The following is a 16899-nucleotide window of genomic DNA, read 5'->3' as shown; positions in this document are numbered from 1 at the left end:
TCCTGCATGGGATATCCTTCCCTTTCTTTATGTCGTCCTCAATTTATTTCAATAATGTCTTAACGGTTTTCATTGTATAGGTCTTTCACTTCCTTGGTTAAATTTATTCCTAGATATTTTATTGTTTTTCTTGCAGTTGTAAATGGGATTGTCTTCTTGAGTGCTCTTTCTGTTAGTTTGTTGTTCGCATATAGAAATGCAGCTGATTTCTCTCACTTTTTTTTTTTTTGTGTGAGGAAGATCAGCCCTGTGCTAACATCGGCCAATCCTCCTCTTTTTTTGCTGAGGAAAACTGGCCCTGGGCTAACATCTGTGCCCATCTTCCTCCACTTTATATGGGACGCTGCCACAGCATGGCTTGACAGGCTGTGTGTTGGTGCATGCTTGGGATGCGAACTGGCGAACCCCGGGCCGCCGCAGTGGAGTGCATGCACTTAGCCGCTTGCACCACCGGCCAGCCCTGAAATGCAGCTGATTTCTGTAAGTGAATTTTGTACCTGCAACTTTGCTGTAGTTGTGGATTATTTCTAATAGTTTTTCGATGTATTCTTTATGGTTTTCTATCTATAAGATCATGTTGTCTGCAAACAGAGTTTCACTTGTTTGTTGCCTGTTTGAATTCCTTTTATTCCTTCTTCTTGCCTAGTTGCTCTGGCCAGAACCTCCAGTACTATGTTGAATAAGAGTGGCGAGAGTGGGCACCCGTGTCTTGTTCCTGTTTTCAGAGGGATGGCTTTCAGTTTTTCCCTGTTGAGTGTGATGTTGGCTGTGGGTTTGTTGTATGTGGCCTTTATAATGTTTTAAGGTACTTTCTTTCCTTCTCTACCCATTTTTTTGAGAGTTTTTATCGTAAATAGATGTTGGATCTTGTCAAAAGCCTTCTCTACATCTATTGAGATGATCATATGGTTTTTATTCCTTGTTCCGTTAATGTGGTGTATCATATTGATTGATTTGGGAATGTTGAACCATCCTTGTGTCCCTGGTATAAATGCCGCTTGATCATGGTGTATGATCTTTGTAATGTATTGCTGTATTTGGTTTGCCAATATTTTGTTGAGGATTTTTGTATCTGTGTTCAGCAGAAATATTGGTCTGTAGTTTTCCTTTAGTATTGTGCTTGTCTGACTTTAGTACCAGAATCTGTTGGAAAGTGTTCCATCTTCCTCTATTTTTTGGAGTAGTTTGAGAAGGATCAGTATTAAATCTTCTTTGAATGTTTGGTAAAAATCTCCAGAGAAGCCATGTGGTCCTGGACTTTTATTTTTTGGGAGGTTTTTGATTACTATTTCAATCTCTTTACTTCTGATTGGTTATTCAGTTTCTCTATTTCTTCTTGATTCAGTTTTGGGAGGTTGTATGAGTCTAAGAGTTTATCCATTTCTTCTAGATTGTCCAATTTGTTGGCATATAGTTTTTCATAGTATTCTCTTATGATCTTTTCTATTTCTGTGGTATCCATTGTAAGTTCTTTTTTGTTTCTAATTTTATTTATTTGTGCCTTCTCTCTTTTTTTCTTGGTGAGTCTGGCTAAAGGTTTGTCAGTTTTGTTTATCTTCTCAAAGAACCGCTCTTTGTTTCATTGATCCTTTCTACTGTTTTTGTGGTTTTGATTTTATTTATTTCTGCTCTGATTTTTATTTCCCTCCTTCTGTTGACTTTGGGCTTTGTTCTTCTTTTTTTAATTCTATTAAGTCTAGTTTGAAGTTGCTTATTTGTGCTTTTTCTTGTTTGTTAAGGTGGGCCTGTATTGCTATGAGTTTCCCTCTCAGGACTGCTTTTGCTACATCCCATATGAGTTGGTACGGTGTATTTTCATTTTCATTTGTCACCAGATATTTTTTGATTTCTCCTTTAATTTCATCAGTGATCCATTCTTTGTTCAGTATCATGTAGCTTAGTCTCCAAATCTTGGTCACTTTCCCAGTATTTTTCTTGTAGTTGATTTCTAGCTTCATGGTGTTATGGTCGTAAAACATGCTTGTTATGATTTCAGTCTTCTTAAATTTATAGAGGCATGCCTTGTTTCCCAGCATATGGTCTATTCTTGAGAATGTTCCATGCGTGCTTGAGAAGAAGGTGTAATTTGCTGTGTTTGGATGGAGTGCTCTATATATGTCTAAGTCCATCTCATCAAGTTTTTCCTTTAAGTCCATTATTTCCTAATTGATTTCTGTCTGGATGATCTATCCATTGATGTAAGAGTGGTGTTAAGATCCCCTACAGTTATTGTGTTGTTGTTAGTATCTCATTTTAGCTTTTTTAATAGTTGCTTTATGTACTTTGGTGCTCCTGTGTTGGGTGCATATATATTGATCAGTGATATGTCTTCTTGGTGGACTGTCCATTTTATCATTATATAGTGTCTCTCTTTGGCTCTCATTTCCTGTTTTATTTTGAAGTCTGCTGTGTCTGATATAAGCATGGCAACACCTGCTTTCTTTTGGATGCCATTAGCTTGGAATATTGTCTTCCATCTTTTCACTCTGAGCCTGTGTTTGTCTTTAGAGCTGAGATGTGTTTCCTGGAGGCAGCATGTTGTTGGGTCTTGTTTTTTAAACCATCCCACCACTCTGTGTCTTTTGATTGGGGAGTTTAGTCCATTTTACCTTCAGGGTAACATTGATATATGAGGGCTTAATGTTGCTATTTTATTGCTCATTTTCTGGTTATTTCCTGTGTTTCTTGTCCCATGTGTTTCGGACTACCACTTCAGTTTTGTAGTTCTGTGTAATGGTTTCCTTACTTTTCTCTTTACTTATCATATGTGTCTCTGTTCTGATTATTTGTTTAGTGTTTACCATGAGGTTTGTGAAAAAAATATCATAGGTGAGATAGTCCATTTTCTGATGGCCTGTTATTTCCTTAGATGAGTTGATTCCATCCCTTTACTCTTTCCCTTCTAAGTTATTATTGTCACAACTTATTCCATCTTGTGTTGTGAGTTTATGGTTAAAGCGATGAGTTTATATTTATTTTCGGTGTTTTCCTTCCCTTAATCTTTTTTTTTTTTTTTTTTTTTTTTTTGTGAGGAGATCAGCCCTGTGCTAACATCCGCCAATCCTCCTCTTTTTTTTTTTTTTTTGCTGAGGAAGACGGCCCTGGGCTAACATCCGTGCCCATCTTCCTCCACTTTATATGGGACGCCGCCACAGCATGGCTTGCCAAGCAGTGCGTCAGTGCGCGCCCGGATCCGAACCAGCGAACCCCGAGCCACCGCAGCGGAGCGCACGCACTTAACCGCTTGCGCCACCGGGCCGGCCCCCCTCCTTCCCTTAATCTTTGATGTTATAATTGGTTGCTAATCTTATTCTGGTAGAGACCTGTGATTTTTCTGATTTTGTCTATGTATTTTTCTCCTTGCTCAAAACTTTGTATGCCCTTTCTCTCTTTTTTTCCCCCCCCAGGCATGAGGGCCTTCTTCAGCATTTCTTGTAGTGGGGGTCTTGTGGCAATGAACTCCCCTAGCTTTTGTTTATGTGGGATAGTTCTTATTTCTCCATCGTATCTGAAGGATGTTTTTGCTGGATAGAGTATTCTTGGCTGAAAGTTTTTGTCTTTCAGAATTTTGAATATATCATTCCACTGTCTCCTAGCCTATAAAGCGTCTGCCGAGAAATCCGCTGAGAACCTGATTGGGATTCCTTTGTACATTTTTTTTTTTTCTTGTTGCCATTAATATTTTTCTTTGTCACTGACTTTTGTCAGTTTTACTACTATATGCGTCGGAGAGGGTCTTTTTACGTTGATATATTTAGGAGATCTATTGACTTATTCACTTGTATTTCCAGCTCCTTCCCGAGGTTTGGGAAGTTCTCAGCTATTATTTCTTTGAAGGAGCTCTCTGCTTCTTTTTCCATTTCTTCTGCCTCTAGAATACGTGTAGTCCTTACGTTGCATTTTCTAATTGAGTTGGATATTTCTTGGAGAATTTCTTTGTTTCTTTTTAGTCTTAGTTCTCTCTCCTCCTCCATCTGGAGGATTTCTGCAGTTCTGTCCTCTCTGTTGCTAATTGTTTCCTCCATGTTCTCAGCTCTGTTCTTTAAAGATCCCAGATTTTTCTTTATCTCCTCCATTGTGTTTTTCATCTCCAACATTTCTGATTGGTTTTTCTTTATAGTTTCAGTCTCTTTTGTGATAAGTTCCTGATATCATTAAATTGTCTATTTCTGTTTTCTTGTAGTTTGTTGAACCTTTTTATGATAGCTGTTTTGAATTCTCTGTTATTTAGGTTATAAATTTCTGTCTCTTCAGGATTGATTTCTGTGTGCTTGTCATTTTCCTTCCGGTCTGGAGATTTAATATATTTTTGCATACTGCTTGAGAGTGTGGGTTTGTTTTCCCTCGTGCTGAAAATTTTTGGATGCAGCTTCCACCTGCTGCCACTGGGTGCAGGTAAAGAGCTGTGTATTCTGAACCCACCACAATCCGCATGCCCTCTGGCCACCCGGCTGTGCTGGAGCGCTGGGCAGTGGGAGGGGCTGATTCTTTTGCCTGCCTGATGCTGGGGGTTCTCGCTCTTCCTTTGCTATCTGCTCTCCTGGGGTGCTGGCTTGATGAAGGCACCCCAGCTGCACTTCAGTCCGCTCCATATGGGAGTTCTCCAGGGGCTGTGAGAGAACTTGGAGAGCGACAGTTTTACCACAGAGGGCTGCCCCCTCCTCCTCTCTGAGAGCCACTTGGACCCGGAGTCGCTGCCTGGGGATGGAGAGGAGTTCTTACCTCCTTCCACTTCCTCCAGGGGTTCCAGCACCTCCACCTTCAGTTGTAAGCGTGTGTGGGTCTCTCAGACATCTTTTGTGTTGTGTGAATGTCCTCTCTTGGTATTTGAATGTCCTTTTTGTTGTATCTTAGTGGAGGAGAGTCTAAGGGGAAAGCTTACTCTGCCATGATGCTGACATCACTCTCCCTGGGCTTTGTTCTTTTTCTAGTTCCTTTAGGTGCGCTATTAGATTGTTACTGGAGATTTTTTTTCTTTGTTGAGATAAGCCTGTATTTCTTTAAACTTCCCTTTTAGAACCTCTTCTGTTGTATCCCATAAATTTTGGCATGTTGTATTTTCATTTGTCTCTAGGTATTTTTTTATTTTTCCCTTGATTTCTTTGTTGACCCAATAGTTATTCATTAGTATTTTCTTTAATCTCCACATATTTGTGGCTTTTCCAATTTTCCTCCTGTAGTTGATTTCAAGTTTCATACCATCGTGATCAGAAAAGATGTTTGGTATTATTTCAGTGTTCTTAAATTTATTAGGACTTGTTTTGTGGCCTAATACGTGATCTATCCTGGAGAATGTTCCATGTGTCTTCGAAAAGAATGTGTGTTCTGTGGTTTTGGGATGGAATGTTCTGTATATGTTTACTAAGTCCATCTGGTCTTATGTGTCATTTAAAACCAATGTTTCCTTGTTGATCTTCTGTTTGGATTATCTGTCTGTTGATATAAGTGGAGTGTTAAAGTTCCCTACTATTATTCCATCTGTTTCTCCTTTTATGTGTGTTAATAATTGCTTTATATATTTAGGTGCTCCTATTTTGGGTGCATAGACATTTACAAGTGTTATATCCTCTTGTTGGATTGTTCCCATTATCATTTTGTAGTGCCCTTCTTTGTCTCCTGTTAACAGTTTTTGTTTTAAAGTCTATTTTATCTGATATAAGGTACCCCAGCTTTCTTTTCATTGCTATTTGCATGAAGTATCTTTTTCCATCCCTTCACTTTGAGTTTGTGAGTATCTTTAGGTCTGAAGTGTGATCTCTTGTATGCAGCATATATATCAGTCTTGTTTTTTTTCCAATCAGCGACCCTATGGCTTTTGGAGCATTTACTCCATTGACATTTAAAGTAGCTATTGATAAAAATGTACTTACTGCTGTTTTGTTACTTTTTTTCTGAGTGTTTTAGTAGTTCTTCTCTATTCCTTTCTTCTCTTGCTCTCCTCCCTTGTGGTTTGATGGCATTCGTTATTATTATATCTGAGTTCCTTTCTCTTAATTTTTTCTGTGTTTATTATAGGTTCCTGGTTTGTGGTTACCATGAGGTGCATGTATAATAACCTTGTATATAGCAATCTATATTAAGTTGATCCTCTCTTTAGTCTGACCTCTTTCTAAAAGCTCTACGCTTTTACTCCCCTCCTCCCACCTTTTGTGTTTTTGATATCATATTTAACCTCTTTTTTGTGCACGTGTATCCATTACCCTCTTATCGTGGGAAGAGACTCGCCCCGCTGCAGACTCCCCACATGCTTCACCAACGCAAGCCCAACCCTCATGCACACCCTGCCTCACAAAGGCAGACCCTCTCCCCCGACTGCAGAGGTCCCACACATCCTGCCTATGCAGGCCCACAAGTTACCCGAGGGCTTGCTGGTGAGTGGGGCCCGTCCCTAGGATTGGCTGCCTGCCCTGGCTGAACTGGATTAAATCAGTGCTGTAGTGTGTGGGGCAAACCCATGCACTAACAGACCAGGGGCAAGAACTCCAGTGGTATCTGCCAGCATCCCTGTACTAGGTCACAATAATGGCTGCCTCCAATGTCTCATTCCCTGGTGAGGTGGTCCCAGCTGCCTCCTGCCTCCCAAGATATGCCCAGAACCTATCAAGTGATTATCTTTTCATCAAAGGACTGTGCACCTTTCTTTCTGGTCATTTTGTGTTGCTTTCTATAAATGCATGAATTTGTACATGTGGGCTCTTTAAAAACAGTCCTTTTCTCTTATGTTCGATAGTTTTTCTGGGAGTATTCCCAGTTGTTAATAGCCAGCAAAGCCAGATATTATGACACTTTTCTCATTTGTGCTGAGTTCAAAAGCTGCTTATTGTGGCATAGGTCTCCTGTTCAGATCCCCCACTTTTCCAGGGAAAGCTTCGTACCTTATGATTGCTCCCTGCTGTGAAGTGCTGCAGCTGGAATATGGATTTTTTCCTTTCCAGAAAGGTATTTCTGCCTCTTGCACCTCTCAGCACTGTCCATTTTTGTGGGAGTTCTTTTATCCAGTTTCTGGTTCTCTCTCAGGGGTAATTGTTCCAAGGGTAGTTGTAAATTTGTTTTGTCAGTGGGAGGACATGTGTTCAGAGTCCTCCTATGCTACCATCTTCCAAGCAATCCTAGCCATCATTTCTAATAAAAGGTCTTAGATAAAATGGAAAAGGGACTTGAATTTTCTAGAGCTGGTAGGCAAGGTTATTGAGAGCATTCCCATTGCTTGAGGAGTACTGAGTATGCTGGATAAAATATTAACAATATCCTAAAATTTAACCTCAAAGGAGCTTAAACATAGGAAGGAATTGCCAGGTCAAAATCTAAGGGAGGGTGGGATGCTAGTTCTGTCCTGAGGGCATTTGTTCATTTGTACAAACTTGAACTTCAATGTTAAGTCTACCAGGAGGGATAGGGGACAGAAATCAAAGACCACTTAAGATTAAGGAATTTTCTTCCTACATTGGAGACTCTTCCTGTGTTAAGTAGGCAAGTTAAAGGGCTGTATCCTCAGGGTAAGAGTGACTAGAAGGAAATGTAATTTGCAGCCACATTCTCATCAGTCTGTGAAATTAGTTTCAAGTGTTTTAGACCACAGAGGTGTAGAAAACTTGCAAATCATCTTTGATGGAAGGAATCTTCATTATAGTTCTCAAAGAATTCCCTCAAATAATTTTCAAGGACAGTAGGCAGTAAACAAAGTTAACCAGGTACATGAAGAAAGAAGGACTATAAATGAAAACCAATGGAAGCAGACCTACAGTGAGTTCAGATATCCTATTTCAAACAGTATATTTAATAGTGAAACTTGGAGTGCTTTCCTGCTGATACCTGGAATAAGTGAGGATGATCACTGTCACCACTGCTATTCACTGTTCTGGAGGCTAAGCCAGGACAGAAGGCAAGAAAAAGAAAGGTTATAAGAATAAGAAAAGAGCACCTAACACCATCAGTATTTGCAGATGAGATGATTATATGGATAGAAAATCCCAAAGCATCTTAGATAAATTATTAGAATTAAGAATTGAATAGACTGATAGGTTACAATAACAACCAAACAACAATCAGTTGTATTTCTCTATACCAGAATCTAAAATAATCTAAAAAAAAGCTTTTAAAAGGATAGACTTATACTGAACAACCCAGTTTTTTCAACAGATAAGCTATAGTGATGAGGAGAGCTACAAGTGGCAACTATAAATTTAAAGAGACATTCTAATTAATTGCAATGTGTAAACCATTTTTGGATCCTGATTGAGAAAAAGAAAAAAACTGTTAAAAATCATTTATGATATTAATGACACAATTGGAATTTTGAACAGCAACTTAATATTGAAAGGAACTTTTTAAAAGTATATTGATATTGGTATTGTGGTTATTTTAAATATTCTTTTCTTTTGGAAATACATATTGAAATATTTATTGAATGATGGGTTCTTGGGATTTGCTTCAACAAAATACAGGAAAGGGAGAGGTTGATGATGGTGAGTTGGCTGTGGTTTAATGGTTTTGGAGCCTAGGTGATAGATATGGGAGTTCATTATACTACTATTGAGCATGTTTGAAATTCTTAATAAATATGCAAATTAAAAAATACCATTGAAAAATCAAAATAATGTGAAGGAAGTTAAGAATCAATCTTAACAGAAGATGTTCAAGACCTCTGTGGAAGATTATAAAATTTGGTTGAGTCAGTTTAAAGAAAACCTATCTAAATACTGAGAGATCTAATTTGAAAGATCCAATTTTATAAAAACTCTTGTTGTCAAAACTGACATATAGAATATGTAGAGTTAGTATAATCCCAAGTAAATTCCAAGCAAGTTTTTGGTGTAACTTGAGAAGCTAATTCTACAGTTTCGATGGCATTTTAAAGGACCTGGAGTTACCTACAGCAGAGGAAAGCAAACTATTGCTGGCTGTTTTTATAGAGTTTATTACAGTACAACTATGCTTATTTGTTTATTGTCTGTGGCTGCTTTGTGCAGAGACTAGGATGGCCCAGAAGCCTAAAATATTTACTTTGTGGCACTTTATGACATAGTTGGCCACCTGACACTCTGGTCTAGAGTCTCTAAGACCAAGTGGTTCTCAGAGTGTGTCCTGGATCAGTTGATCAGCAGCAGAAGCATCACCTAGACGTTTGTGAGAAATGCATATTCTTGGACTGTACACTAGAATTACTGAATTAGAAACTCTCTTTGTGGGACCACCCAGCAATCTTTTTTCACCCAGGTGATTCTAATGCACGTTACAATTAAGAGAACCACTAGTCTATAATCCTGAAGAACAAGGTGGGCAAGAGTACCTCTTCTAATTATTAGGACTTAAAAAGCTGTGGTAATGAAAGCATTTATGCCAGAATAATTAAATAGGCTAATGAAATGGAATATAAAGCTCAGAAATAAACCAATGCATTTATGAATACTTTATATATGATATATGACTGCAGATGAGTTGGGAAAAGACAAAATCTTAGTATATGATGCTCAGACAATTGAGTATCCAAATGAAGCATGAAACTGGGTCCTTTATCTCATACCTTTCACAAAAGTCAGTTTCGGGTGGATTGAAGATGTAAATATTGGGGCCAACCCAGTGGCGTAGTGGTTAAGTTCGCGCATTCTGCTTCGGTGGCCTGGGGCTCATGGGTTTGGATCCTGGGCGCGGACCTACTCACCGCTCATCAAGCTGTGCTGAGGCGGTGTCCCACATAGAAGAACTGGAAGGACCTACAACTAAGATATACAACTATGTACTGGGGCTTTGGGGAGAAAAAAGTAAGATATTAGCTCGGCCGATCTTCCTCAAAAAAAAAAAGATGTAAATGTTAATGGCAAAACTGTAAGCTTTTAGGAAAGTAATATAGGAATAGCTTCATGACCTTAAATAGGGAAGGCTTTCTTAAATAAGATATAGGAAAAGCACTAACTATACAGAGAACTGTTGATGTATTAAACTTCATTAAATAAATAACTTTATTTCATTGTCAGAAATAAACATATATTGATCACTTTTGGCAAAGGTGCCAAAGGAATTCAAGGAGAGAAAGGAAGGTCTTTTTTAGTAGTGGCATGGAAACAACTGGATGTCCATGTGGATGAATTTGAACTTTGGCTCCTACTTTACATCATACATGAAAATAAAGTTGAGTTCTAGATCTAAATGTGAAAGGTAAAAAACAAAAAAAATAGTAAAGGAGACTATCTTCATGAGGTAGGCAAAGGTTTCTTTAAACAGGATATATAAAGTACTAGCCACTTAATAAAACAATGAAATATTGGATTTCATTAAAATAAAATTTTCTGCTTCATGCAATGACAATATTTAAAAAGTGAGGGGCCAACCTGGTGATGCAAGCAGTTAAGTGCGTGCACTCCACTGTGGCAGCCCGGGGTTTGCTAGTTTAGATCCCGGGCGCGCACCGATGCACTGCTTGGCAAGCCATGCTGTGGCGGCCTCCCATATAAAGTGGAGGAAGATGGGCACGGATGTTAGCCCAGGGCCAGTCTTCCTCAGCAAAAAAAGGAGGAGGGTTGGCAGATGTTAGCACAGGGCTCATCTCCTCACCAAAAAAAAATGTGAAAAAGCAAGCCACTGCCCAGAAGAAGATATTAATAATACTATTTCTGAGAAAGGACTAGGATCGAGAACATAAAAAGAAATTCAGTATACATTTCCATTAAAATCGGATATAAGAGTGGTACCTATGAGTATCATTTTTGAAAGTTCTTTTATCAGTAAAGCAAAAAGACAAGAAAAATAACTAGTTGTGTTGAATCTTAGCAGATATAGTTGTATACATAGGAAGGGAAAGAGATTCTAATTTCTAAAAATAGTGGAATTAAGTTGGATAAAGTTGTTAGATTCAAGCTACATAAATAAAAATTGGTAAGTTTACTAGCACTAGCCAATTTATGAAGAAAACTAATTTCATGAAGAACAGTACCACAGTATTGAGCATGTGGTGGCATAATATTCCAATGAAAAGCCTTAATATAAAATTATATGTCCTTTATAAAATAACGTAACCTGTAATACAATTAAATTAGTACAAATCAGAATACCAGTTCGTTTTGAAACTGGATAAAATTTTCTTTGCATAAGAATAAATGTATAAAAATCACTACACAATCAAGTGAAAAGAAAGTGTGGTAACGAGGAGAAATTTGCCTTACTCATATTAACTTTTCTAGTAAGATACTATAATTGAAACAGCACGAATTTGACACGAAATAGATCCAGGTATATGTGAGAAGTTATTGAATGGGAAAAAGGTGGTGGTTCAGTTTAGAGGATGAAGGATGGTTTAATAAATGGAACAAGTGTAATTGTAAGAAAAAATTAGAGCCCTACTTCACACTACAAACAAAAACAGATTTTAGTTGGAGTATAAATTAAATGTAAAAAATAAAAATGGTAGAAATTTTAGTAGCACATTTGTATAACCTCATCAATAAAGGAAACCCAAAAGCTACACTTTGACTATATTCAAAAAATGTAACAGACCATGAAAGATAAAATTTACCATTAAATAAAGGGTTTATCAAAAGATAAAACATAGACTGGGAAAATATTTTTGTTATACATGACAAGCAGTAGGTTCATATCGCTAATTAAAAAACAAAACTATAGGGGCCAGCCTGGTGGCGCAAGCGGTTAAGTGTGCTCACTCCGCTACGGCGGCCCGGCGTTCGCCGTTTCGGATCCCGGGCGTGCACCGAGGCACTGCTTGTCAAGCCATGCGGTGGCGGCCTCCCATATAAAGTAGAGGAAGATGACCACGGATGTTAGCCCAGGGCCAGTCTTCCTCAGAAAAAAAAAAAAGAGGATCAGCAGATGTTAGCTCAGGGCCCATCTTCCTCACAAAACAAAAACAAAAACAAAATTATAAATGAATATGATAGACAACCTAATAGAAAATGGGCAATGAGCAAAGGATATAGATTATTTACAGAAAAGGAAGTCTAAATGGTTAATAAAAATATTAAAAGATATTCAACCTCTCTGATCAGAAATGCAAATTTAAAGCAAGCATGCTGATACTGTTTCTTCGTTCTTCAGGTGAGTCAGCAGGCTGTACTGCAGGTGTATCGACCCTGACTGGAGGTGCTGGGAAATGGGCCCTGTTGTTACTGTTGGGGTTGTTACTTAACTCACATCCAGCCTTTTTGCAAAAGTTTACAGTACATTCACCCTTTTACCCAGTAATCCCTCTGAAATAAATGAAGCTACTAGTATGTAAGGATGTATGTTCAGTGATGTTTTTTACACTTTTGTTTGTATTGGCGAAAGAGTGAAAACAACTTGAATCCTTTAGTGTATGAATGACAGGGCTGTGTTAAGGGATTGTACTTAAAATACCTGACTGGTATCAAAAAGAGTGAATTGCTTTTAACCCACTTGAAGAGATATCTACAACATTAATTGAAAAAAAGTAAGTTGCAGGGTAATATCTCATTTCTGTTAAGAAAACAAAAACAAACATGACAATTTGTGGGTAATCATGCTTGTATATGTTTGTGTGCTCATGGAGAGAGATATAGAAGGATATGTTATTAACATTGTTTGCCTCAGGGTAGGTAGGATGGGAATACAACTGACCAAGAGAGTAGGAAATTAGTTAACTTTTTAAATACTACTTTACATTGTTTCACTAGTTGCAGTTAAAAATTTTTTTCCTCTTGGATGTGGCCAGGTATTAGAAGATATGAGCTTTCATTTTTCCAAGTTTCTTCTTTACAAAAGTTTTCTGCTCTATAAAGCAGGCTAGAAGAGTTAATATAGTAATTCATTATTCTACTGGACTTTTCAAGTCTTTTTGAGGGAAGAGTTTAGTTGGTTCTGTGGGCATCATGTACTACTCTTGAAGCAGTCAGCTTTCCTGTACAATGACAGAATATTATGGTTGAAACTATTGGAGAAGTACATTGTGAAAATCTGTACAGCTAAGAGCAGGATCAGTAAATGCCTAGATTTTAATTTTTTGTGTGTGTGTATGTGAGGAAGACTGGCTCAGAGCTAGCATCCATTGCCAGTCCTCCTCTTTTTTGCTGAGGAAGATTAGCCCTGAGCTAACATCTGTGCCCTTTTTCCTCAATTTTGTATGTGGGATGCCGCGACAGCATGGCTTTGATGCGTGGTATGTAGGTCCAGGCCTGGGATCCGAACCTGCAAACCCCGGCCCCTGAAGCGGTGTGTGTGAACTTAACCACTACACCACCAGGCCGGCCCCTAGATTTTAATTTTTAATAGTTGATGTTTTATCCAAACAGTTAAAGTTCTGGTTTTTTTTCCTAATAGCTCCATCAGGGCACCGTTCCTGTTTCTTACACAGTAACAACAGTGGCACCACATGGGATTCCACTCTGCACAGGCCAGCACATCCCTGCTTGCAGTACACAACAGGTCCCAGGATGCTCGGTGGTTTTCAGTGGACAGCACCTCCCTGTCTGTAGTGTGCCTCCTCCAGTAAGTCTGTACAATCCCTCTTTAGAATGGCTGTTTTATAAGCAAACAAAATTTAAGAGACTACCTTTTGTAGCTTTTCACTTCCAAGTAAAAAAGGCAGTTTCATTGCAACAGAAATCTCAATAGCATCCTTATAGTATCAGTTTAACAAAATTAACTTTAAAACTTGATTTATTTTTACATTAATTAAATTAAACATATTTGAATACCCTGAAGGTCACAGCATGTTCTCTCATATATCAGCACTGTTTATAATTAAATTTTGGTCAAGGTTGGCTGTAGGGTGTTAACATAGGACCTTGGACTAGTTAGTAATAACGTCTTAGAGGCTTTAGTGATCAACAGTAATAGTCTTAGCGCTTACTAGGCTCTAACAGGCACTTGAATGCTTGGTCTTATTTGTTCCTCATTATAGGAAGCCTGTGATTAAAACAGTATCCCCATTTTCCTGATGATGAAATTGAAAATGACTTGCTTAATGTTGTAGAGGCAATTATTACGAGAGAGCAAGGGATTCACACCCACTTCTTTCTGCCTCTTAACCTTATGCTTTATCCTGTGATCTACCAACCCCCAGTCCAACCTCCTTATTTCACAAATGAGGTCCCTGAAATCCAGACGATTTCAGTGACTAAGGTCAATAATGTCTTCTAACTAAGGCACCTCAGTAAATCTAAATATAATCCTAATACCCTTGTCTGAATGTGGGATTAAAACGGACACACATATACAAATACCAACACTAGTTTAACAGATTAATTTCTCCAAGCTTGGTTTCTCAGTAATAGATTATTACTGAGATTATAGATTATAGAACCAGTGTGCTAAATTAGCAGACTGAAAAATTGAGAGACCATGTGGCGTTTAGTTGTGAGTTGGACTCTTAAAAATATAAAAATCCTGGAAATGAAATTTTCTGCAAGATTGAAAAGTTGAGCTTCTTGAAAAGCAGTAGTATCTGCTACATCTTACACCCAGTGGAGAGAGGGTCCTCTTCTGTGCAGCCCTTTCCCCACGTTGCACGTGCTAAAGGACTAAAGTAAAAGAGGTGTTTTGACTGATTTGTAAGAACTATATAAAATACAGAATAATTAGTTCCCAGTATTTTACTAATAGATGCAAAAACACACTAGTCTTTCTTTGTTAATATAGGTTATTAAAACATTTTGGTATGATTTAGGAAGGGATATGGCAATGACATTTCAGTCTCACTTAATAGTTTTTTTAAACATTAGTTTTATATATTCTGATACTTTTAACAAAAAATAACAATTTCTCTTACAGATGCTTCAAGCATGTTCAGTTCAGCACTTACCAGTACCATATGCTGCATTCCCACCCCTTATTTCTAGTGATCCGTTTCTTTTACATCCTCCTCACCTTTCCCCCCATCATCCTCCTCATTTGCCACCACCGGGCCAGTTTGTCCCTTTCCAAACGCAGCAATCACGATCGGTAGGTATCTCTACTTTTACATCTTTAATTTTCACAGAATGTTGAGATCTAAAATTTTAGGCAGATTAATTTAGTAGATGTAAGTTGTTACCATTTAAAAACTATAACTTAGGCATTCTTCTGGTTTTTAAAAGAATTAAGGAATCCACAGATATATAAATTAGTATAGACGTATTTACCTAGAATTGCCTTGGTTTCTTAAATTTTTCTATTTATTTTATATGTCATTTGTCTAATTTAAATTTGTTCCTACTTCAAGAAGTAAATCTGAAGAAAAATTTAGTTGTTTCAGTTTTTCCTTTTATGTATTTCTAAAATGAGAATATTATAAAATTGTTTTATACTTGTTAAGAATAATATTTGTATTCATTTAGGCAAGTAAAGTAATCCTCTGAGCCTCAATGGTTTTTTCTGAAGGTCTGTTTTTCCACTGTGTTCTGGTGAAAAGTAGATGAGATAGTCTATTAACGTAGTTAATTCTGTCCTGGGGCTGGAATATAGCTGAGGAGACGTGTTATTTCAGGGGTCTAGGTGATAAGTACTGTAAGGAAGGGCACAGGAAGAAGGCACAGTTGTTTTTTGGACAGGCCGGGTTGAACATCTGAACCCTTAGACATTAAGGGAGAACAAGAGAGAGAACATGGAAATGGTTAGAGTAGAAGATTTTAGCCCTGGGAAAGAAACGTGACAGTCTGTTCTAGCAGAGCCTAACCGTTCTTTACCAAAGGTTTATGCACCATGCCTTGTCTCAGGCAGAGGGGCTACTCTTCTTGAAGACTACAGAATCCAACTGTAGTAGAAGTTCGGCTAATCTGAAAAGTTAAAACTACTAAAAGAAAATCTTATATTAGAATCAGGACAGGATTCATGCCAAGATATTCCTTGGCTCCCAGTACCTAGGAATTCAAGATTAAAGCAAAATTTAGCTATCACTTATATCTGAATTTGGAATTCTTTCAAAGGTCCAGTCACATAGCCAAATCAAAACTTAGATTTACTTGTGTTGTCATAGTGTCAGCAGTTGTGATTTCTCTCAAGCATAAATAAGCTTCCAAATTAAAGTATTAGTAATTAGTTATGTTTGAAAAATGTTTCTGTTGTCTAACTGGGGGAGGAAGTCAGACTAACATTTAAGAATACGTGTTCCCAAGAGAATCGGATTGAAAACATCAACACAGAAATGTGTACACAAATGTTCATAGCAGCATTATTCCTAATAGCCAAAAAGTGGGAACAGTCCAAATGTCCATCAGCTGATAAATGGATAAACAAAGCGTGGTATATCTATACAGTGGATTATTATTCAATCATAAAAAAAAGAGTGAAGTACTGACACACAAACTACAAGATGGATGAACCTTGAAAACATTGTGCTAAGTGAAAGAAGCCAGATACAAGAGCCACGTATTGCATGATTCCGTATATACGAAATGTGCAGAATAGGCAAATCTGTAGAAATGAAAAGTAGAGTAGTGCTTGTCCGGGACTTGGAGAGGTCTAGGGGGAAATGGGTAGTGCCCTGCTATGGGCGTAGGTTTTTTTTGTTTTGTTTTGTTTTGTTTTTTGAGATGGGGATGAAAATGTTCTGGAATTAGTAGATAGGGGTGATGGTTGCATAACTTCTATGAATACACTAAGACCCATTGAATTGTACCCCTTGGCAAGGTGAATTTTATGGTATGTGAGTCATATCTCAATAAAGATATTTTCAAGAAAAAAACACATGCAGTGTGCTTTGCATAGCATTATGTGCTTTCTGTTCACAACACACTTTTGAAGTAGGCTATGAATATGTCAGTTCTGTAGTTGACAATATTGAGGGTCAGATTAAGTAAATTATATAAAAGTCTCACAGCACTAAGTCTGTCTAATGCCAAAGCCCATAGCGTTCTACTATAGCATAATACCTGCCATATCTTATCCCGTTGCACCCTGGTTTGGATCTTTATGTACCATGTTCGATTTTATCTGTTAGGGTTAAGTGTCTGAAAA

At 37.8% G+C, this 16899-nt stretch overlaps 1 protein-coding gene across 10 annotated transcripts in view; it reads left to right on the top strand.

Annotated features, from left to right (window-relative positions):
* The window catches only part of RNF38 (ring finger protein 38), a 175242-nt gene that overhangs the window by 144438 nt on the left and 13905 nt on the right, over positions 1 to 16899 (top strand). For all 10 annotated transcript variants that reach the window (XR_009215858.1, XM_058523529.1, XM_058523528.1 and 7 more), the window contains 2 exons: positions 13285 to 13452; positions 14737 to 14907. Coding sequence is in view for 9 of the 10 variants with exons in the window: in XM_058523529.1 (XP_058379512.1) it covers positions 13285 to 13452; positions 14737 to 14907 (339 nt within the window). In the remaining variant the exon portion in view is untranslated. The remainder of the gene's footprint in view (positions 1 to 13284; positions 13453 to 14736; positions 14908 to 16899) is intronic.

The sequence above is a fragment of the Diceros bicornis genome, chromosome 28 (genome assembly GCF_020826845.1).
Source record: "Diceros bicornis minor isolate mBicDic1 chromosome 28, mDicBic1.mat.cur, whole genome shotgun sequence".
NCBI lineage: Eukaryota > Metazoa > Chordata > Mammalia > Perissodactyla > Rhinocerotidae > Diceros > Diceros bicornis.
This window is presented reverse-complemented; position numbering and strand designations above follow the sequence as displayed.